At 35.3% G+C, this 7,905-nt stretch overlaps 1 protein-coding gene across 1 annotated transcript in view; it reads left to right on the forward strand.

Moving 5' to 3' along the window:
- Positions 1-7,512, forward strand: part of LOC128206158 (glutamate receptor ionotropic, NMDA 2B-like) — a 42,922-nt gene extending 35,410 nt beyond the window's left edge. Inside the window, exons 9-16 of the mRNA XM_052908456.1 lie at positions 1-184; positions 2,317-2,442; positions 2,966-3,186; positions 3,590-3,750; positions 3,951-4,132; positions 4,365-4,603; positions 5,020-5,183; positions 6,069-7,512. Coding sequence (XP_052764416.1) covers positions 1-184; positions 2,317-2,442; positions 2,966-3,186; positions 3,590-3,750; positions 3,951-4,132; positions 4,365-4,603; positions 5,020-5,183; positions 6,069-6,612 — 1,821 coding nt within the window. The 3' untranslated portion in view covers positions 6,613-7,512. The remainder of the gene's footprint in view (positions 185-2,316; positions 2,443-2,965; positions 3,187-3,589; positions 3,751-3,950; positions 4,133-4,364; positions 4,604-5,019; positions 5,184-6,068) is intronic.
- The last annotated feature ends 393 nt before the right edge of the window (positions 7,513-7,905 follow it).

Here is a 7,905-nt window from a genome sequence, read left to right on the forward strand (position 1 = left end):
AATGGCGAGTGGTCAGGTCTGGTCAAGGAGATGATCGAAAAGAAGGCAGACATGGTGATTACGTCCATCAAGATCAACCACCAGCGGGCCACTGCCATGGAGTTCTCCACCCCCTTCCTTGAGACCGGCATTACAATCCTCGTGGCACTCCGCAAGGGAGCAATCTCTGCCACCGCTTTTCTCGGTATTGTTATTGGTTTGTTAGATCGATAGTTCATTATCAGAAACCACGACTTCTACTAAGCTGCTAAAAAACGTAAATCGCCACAGAACATTCAGATTTTTGGTATTATATCAGTTTTTACTTTCAATGTCGATCATATTTGTTTTACTAAGAGCATTTGTGCAGCCATTTAGCACTAATATTCGAATTCCATTGCCTTCTTTGCGGCATATATCTAGCAAGTTTCTCCTTTAACTCTTTGTCAAATGTAAAACATTGAATGTAGATAATTTTAGTTACGCGAGCGTATCACGTGTGTTCAAGGTAAATAAACCGAACGTGTTAGCTACGTAGTGTTGTTTTGCTTCAAATGTACAGAAAATCATAAACCATCATCGCACCGGAAACGGTCAGCAAAACATTTATACAGGGAAAGCATTATGCTATTTCCAGTATGTAAAACTACCCTATTAAAATTAATAGTTGGGTATTTCTTGTATTGGTTCTTCGTTCTGTTTAGGTCATTGTATGATTGTATAAATCATACAATATATATATTGAACCTTGAAAACAGACGTCTGATAATGCACCAGGAGTGTTGTGTTTACAATTTTGGTGGAGTGTTTACAATTAAATTACAACCACCGTTATATACCTCCAGTGTTATAATAGGTCTCTGTTTAATTGTCTTACGCAAGTCATACATGTATATCTCTTTGAATAATTATGTTTTTTTATCAGAGTCAGAATAGAACACTTACTCCTCTAAAAAGTCTTTGGATGAATGTCTATTATGAAGTTAATGGAAACTTATACAGATAACAAGCAGGAAATATTTCCAGTTAGCTTGCCATCGCTTTTCAGTGCTACCGCTTATTTTTAATTCCCACACCAATTACTTCAGTGAAATACCATAATTGCTGAAAACTGAGTAATACATCATCTCTGAAAGGCTGGTGCTGTTTCTATAATTGTTATTCCAAGAGTTTCTTCTTAAAGATTTGTCTAAGTCTTCATTATTTATGTATTCTTTCGTACCAATCAAATGAAATCTAGCTCAACATTTCACTACTTTCCACAGAATTATTTGTTAAAACAATAAATCGTTCTCCTGATAATACATTCTAAAATAATTACTATTATGAAACACGTGATTGCTAAATTCTGCAGTAATTTTATCGAGATGCAGTCGACTGCGATTTGTGAATTTGATAGATAGAACAAAATTTGCATCTTACATTTAAAAGCTATTGCGATGCTTATCTGCAGAATTTGCATGTTGTGGTATTTCAACTGTGTATTTTGCATAGTTTGAACATGACTATGCCGGAGTGGTGATAACATTGATGATGATGATGATGATGATGATGATGATGATGATGATGATGACACTGCTTAATAGATGTATGGCCCATTTTACAATGATAGTACGAATGTTAAATCACATTAATTCAGCTACGTATACAACGATGATAAAAAAAGGCTTTTGGGAAGTTTAAGTCTCATTATATTGGCTTTCTAACATTTGGTTTACAGAGCCATTCGATCGGACCACATGGTTTCTGGTGATGCTCTTTTCTATCCCTGTTGTGTCCGCCTTTATGTTTATCTCCGAGTGGTTTAGTCCCAGTGGCTTGAACAAGGTCATTTTCAATAAAGGTGGAGTTTCTTTTAGTTTACATTCTTCTCTCTTTTCTATATAGCCGTGAATGTTATTCTTACAATGTTTAGAATTTGCATGTGTATTGTCTTGAGGTTTTTCAATGTTACCTTACATTTTGTCCAGTTTTCCTTCGTAGACTTCCGACTCAATCGTGTGAATTGTTTACGTCAGAACGTTTTGCATGACTATACTTTCTGCTCTATTGTAAATAGGCGGCATTTTCATCTCATTTTGTGTCTGCTTGTTGTTTCAACGGCTACTCAATGCTCATTGTTCGCTAGCGCCGTGTCGTTGACGGGTTTCATGCTTTTCTAGCCGTTTCCGTTTTCATCCAGAATCTTAGAATCATGTGATCCGATCCATAGCCTTGGTAAATAGATATGATATCTATCATCCCGGCTTTAATCAAGTTTGAAACCTGCCAAGGTCACATTTTACTCCTGTTATGAATTAGGTTTTAAGTAGTAATGTAGAATTCCGGTGATTTCAGAACCGTATGATTATCCTTCCTGGTGCCTCATTCTTGTGTTTAGCGTACACGCTACGGGTGCTTCCATATTCATATTTGAATGGCTGAGTCCCAGCGGCTTGGATAAAGGGAGGCGATCTTTGCGAGGTAACTGCATGAGGTAAATGTAAATCAAAGAAAGAAGGGGCTTCTTGAGAACCCCATAGTTGGCTAGTTTGTGGAAGTGTTGTTGATTGAATGTTAACAATAGTGTACTTAATATTAAATGCAAGTTTTCTTGAATATGATTTGCGTATGTTTAACGTTGTAACCTTGCATGTATTTCAATTAAAAGTTGAGTGTTACGTTGTTTGAGTACTTCATAACTTCTTTTTGTATGCTTGACATTATGTGCATTACTTAACCATATCTTTTTTTAAAAGTTACACACCGGTTAATTTTGTTATGCAAGACATTTTTAAACACTTCAAACATACCGTCTAAGAATTCTAAATACATATGCTTATTACTTGCACAAAATTAAATTAATGAAACGAAAGAAAAGTGAATCGAATGAAAACAATTCAATTAAAGTTAAGCAATATTGTAAATTATCAAGCAATTTTTGTCAAATTCTATCCCCCCCACTCCCCAGCCCCTAGACTAAAGCACCCTCTCTATTGTCTTTCAGAACACAAGTTCTCGCTGTTCCGCTCATTCTGGCTGATCTGGGCCATGTTGTTCGGTGCGTCTGTATCCACGGACAACCCTCGGGGCGTCTCCTCCAGATTCCTGGCCAATGTATGGGCGCTCTTTGCCCTTGTCTTTCTTGCCAGCTATACAGCCAATTTGGCGGCCTTTATGATCACAATTGACGAATATTTTGACCTTAGTGGCATTCAAGATTGGAGGGTAAGCCTTTTCTTAAAGATAGACATATTACTGCCTTATCGGAAAAAGATGTATTACGACATCTTAAATAGTCAGCATATGGTAAATTCAGCATCTGGCTTATTTCCTTTGTACAAACTGGACAATTGAAGAAGATAAGTAATTCAATCAGCATATTTGACAAACGTTGTTGTAATCTCGTATAATGTTTATGTACGTATTGCAGACGGCTCTTCGACTAAAGAAGCAGACTAGTTTGGCGAATTTATGTTGTTCCCGGATAAAAATGATACTTATAAAAAGGAGCTAAATATATTGAACACCGTTTTCAATTATGCTCCTGTGCTTGAAGATTTAAAAAAGATATCAATAATGTTTACATCTTAATATTGAAAGTATTTTAGCATCACTATTTTAATTACAGCTTATGAACCCGACCGCAGTTTCCCCTCACTTTAAATTCGCTACAGTGCCAGGCGGGAGCACCGAGGACAATATTCGCATGAATTATCCAAGAATGCATAAATATATGAAGAAGTATAATAAAACGAGCGTCCCCATAGGTATAAGAGCTCTCAAAGTAGGGTACGTTCCTTCTTACGTTGTATTTAATTATACTTCTTATGTCAGCATTTTCAATTTTTACGCGATTGAAGTAAGTTGATTGCGGTTCAATTAATACATATAACGCAGATTTTTCTTCCGTCTGAAGTCAAATTTCGATGTATTGAGAAACAATCGATACAAATATACTGTGTTTTGGAGTATATTTAACTATTTTTCAGTGAGATTGATGCGTTTATTTACGACGCCACTGTGCTTGAGTACAATGCAGGAAAGGACACCGAGTGTGATCTTTTAACTGTCGGAAAGTGGTATGCTATGACCGGGTACGGGGTCGGATTTCCCAAGAACTCACCACATGTGGATGAAGTCAATAAAATTATACTGGACCTGCAACGAAACGGTAGGTGAGAAACTTCACCGTTGGCTTATCTTTGCCAGCAAACGGGTTATTAAATATCGAAAAGTGAGAATAATGAGCTAAAGTATTGTACCCGGCACAATAGGATATCGGTATCATGAAATTAAACAAAAATATGACTGGGAACCCAAAAGTGAGAATCTCTTTTCTGCACTGTTTATTCTTCGTTTAAACAACAAGTTATGTATACAAATGTCTTTATCATTTATTGAAGGTGAACTGGACAGATTACAGAAATTCTGGTTAGCCGGTGCGTGTCATGCTAAAAAAGACAAGAAAGATAAGGCCAGTCGGGAAATTGGAATTCCAAACTTTACCAGTGCTTTCATTTTATTGGCCACTGGAGTTACATTGGCCACGATATTGATGCTTTTAGAGCATTGTTATTTCAAATTTGGCAGGCGATGCCTGAAGAAATATGACAAGACCGGTTGTTGTGCCCTTGTCAGCCTGGTAAGTATAATTGCTCTGTCAATAAATGGCTCTTCCTTTGAGTAGAGTATTTATCAGGAAGTCCCTTGACGTCAGGCCCTGAAGCAGTTTTGTTTTATTATGAATTTTTATGGGGTTATTCAGGCAGTTTTGTACGGGATTTCCAAAAACAAGTCTTTCCATGTAGGTCATTCGATCATACTTTACGTTTTGAAATCAACGCTGCGGTAATAATTAAAAAAAGTGCCAGTGCTACATCAAATAATACCCAGTGATAGTTTAGGAATTAAAATGCATTTTGTTAATTCATTTGCATGTAAACCAATGGCATTGGAAACATATTGGAAGCTTCTTTATTTTAATCTACATGATTTAAAAGGGGGATGTGTACATTTCTTTACCCATTGTTATTAATTGATGATTTGTTCATTTATCAGAGCATGGGGAAGTCGTTGACGTTCGAGCAGTCTGTAATGGATGCTATCGACTTTCACAAGAAGCACAGGTGTAAAGACCCGCTGTGTGAAACCCAGCTGTGGAAGGCCAGACATGAACTTGACATCGCCCTGGTCAATCTTGAAAGAATAAAAGAGGAGCTGAGGTAAAGGTTGAGAGATTATACTATTTTAGGGAAAATCCTATAAAATATAGTTAATTAATGAAGATGAATTAAAAAGGAGTACGTGGTAACTCTTTGTTCCATTTCATAAAACAACAATACTAAAACATACAATGTTTATGTTTCCTCTCTTTTTTAATCTTGTCAGGAAAAATTCTTTTTCAATGAATAAAATATTTTCATTCAGTTTTAGATTTGACACATTATTAATATCATCGCGATAAACTTGATTAAGCCAATGACAAGTGTAATTATAAAAATACATTGGATTCATAATGTACAGAAAGAATGAGTTTAGTGTAACTGGGTGTTCGATATGTATATAGGGGCAACTTTACTGTCTCGCTATAGAGCTAGCTTTTATAGCCTGTAGAGCGAGGTCCTGGGTTCGAACCCCGAGAGGTGCACATAGCAATTTGTGCAGTCTGTTACAATTGGCGCCCAACGAGGGACCCATGTTGCACGATAAGCCTCAAGGTCTTTGCAACATGACCTTTATCTCCGATTATGATGACGAATTTTAAAAGAGAAGGGGGAATTTGAAACCGGTTATACGATATATATATAGCGGCACTTATATTGTCTCGCTATAGAGCTTTTTGTGCAGTCTGTTTCATTAGTATAACACATCTCATAACACCCTTTTAAATCAAATATAAAATTCATCTGATTTAACACGTCTCTGTAAAAAAGCAGTCAAGGAAAAGTACTATGTGTACAAGCTATATAGTTTAAGAATCGTTGATGTCTAAAGTACAAAGAAAGACCTTTGCTATGCAAATATAATACACCTCGGGTAAACTGCATAATTGTATACAATAAAGGTGTACATGAATTATATTTAATCATTTGATAAATGCATTTCAGTCATGTTCACAGCGGGGAACGAAACTTAATCAGCGCACCAGTAGGTCACGAAACTAAACCACGGGAGCAAAATGGTAAATCAGTCACGCAAATGAAGGATTGCAATTCCGAGTCACACTATGAAACTCCAGACAGTCTACGACAAAGGATTGTGAATAATGTGTCTGTAGACCCATTTGCGTCGGATAATCGTAGACAAAGGGGTGTTAACCCACAAAATTCCAAACCTTCTGAAAATAAAGTATTAGAGTTATCAGACTTGGACAAAAAGCGCCAGCAATTTCGGCGTTCGCCAAGTTACACAAATGCAATTTCAGTTGATAGTGACAAAAAAGAGGAAAATGATTCTGCAAAAACAATATCTCCTCCGCTCTCCAATATGGAAATAAATAGTCCCAAACGCTGCAATTCTTACTCTCAGGCAGTAGAGCATTCCCCAGTCTTGGATCGGAGAGATAATGATAGGAGAAATACAAAAACTAAATACTTTGATGGAAAATACTATGTCGGAGTTTCAAATAAAACGGATGACAGTGCATTGTGATTGAGTGCAGTTCTTTTGAATTGAATGAAAACCATAATATTACCATATTCCGTTGATATAGTTGACCCGTGGCCTATGATATTATTATATTTAGGGAAAGGAGGTCTTAATTTTTTATGAGATTTCTTTTTTAAAGTATAATTGGAATTATTCGATAGTGAATAGTTTTAGATGAATGTTTTAACTACTCCATGAGGATATGGAACAAACAAATCCGTCGCTAGTGTTTAAATATGTAATGTTTCTGAAATACCTTTAAATAAAATGTATGTCTTTCTTATTCAGCAAAACGGCTATTTGGACCTAGCTTTCCGTCCTTTTTTATGTGGTGATAAACTGGCGAATGTTTTAAATACTGTACATCTTTGTCTTTATCGTTATGGGGTTAACATGTGTATTCATATCAACTGAATGTTTCAGTATGCATTAAACTGACATAGATCATCGTCTTTACCACCTGTTGTCATAGAAACGTCATAGATTAGCTCAAATTCATAAATTATCATAACGTTTGTTTTGTATATGATATTATATATATGTAGAAACATTGTTTTTCACATATTTGTACATAAATTGAATTATCTAGAACAGATGAAAAAGATGACTGTGTTACTTTCAATCGAGCAAAATGCAAAAACAATGTTTAACTATAAAGGAACGTACATATTTAACATTTTTTAAGAGAAGGAGGTGTGTGTGTAGTACAAGATGAAAGAGAAACTACCGGTAGACTAGATTAAATGTTATATCATTCGTTATTATTATCTATTTACATGTATATATCAATCATATATAGATCACAATATGTCAATAATACGAAACATAAGTATAAAACAGACGAATACTCCGCATTGTTTTTATGTGTTATCACTCATAAAATAAATATTTATTATAGAGAAAAACAACAAAAACAACTTTTAAAAGAATAAACCATTGGAAGACACCATGCGGAAAAGGAAATTACAATAATAAACAAAATTATTTGACGTTGAAGTACCATAACACTTACATTCTTTACCATTTCCCGTGTGTATTATTTTTGAACTGTGCCAAGATTACACATTTTCTAAATTGATTTGATTACTGGATGAGCCTTACTATATTATTTTGTACCAAACGTTGTTTTTTTCTTACTTAAGGTATGAGTAAACTATTTGTGTATGTATATTAAATAGATGCGGGTTTTTTAACACCCATATCTTATATGACAAGTGGGGCGAAGTTATTTATCATTAAAAACGTTTCGAAAGTCATATATCTTAATCGTCTTAAATAAAGGCAATTCCAATTAAA

The sequence above is a fragment of the Mya arenaria genome, chromosome 2 (assembly GCF_026914265.1).
Source record: "Mya arenaria isolate MELC-2E11 chromosome 2, ASM2691426v1".
Lineage (NCBI taxonomy): Eukaryota > Metazoa > Mollusca > Bivalvia > Myida > Myidae > Mya > Mya arenaria.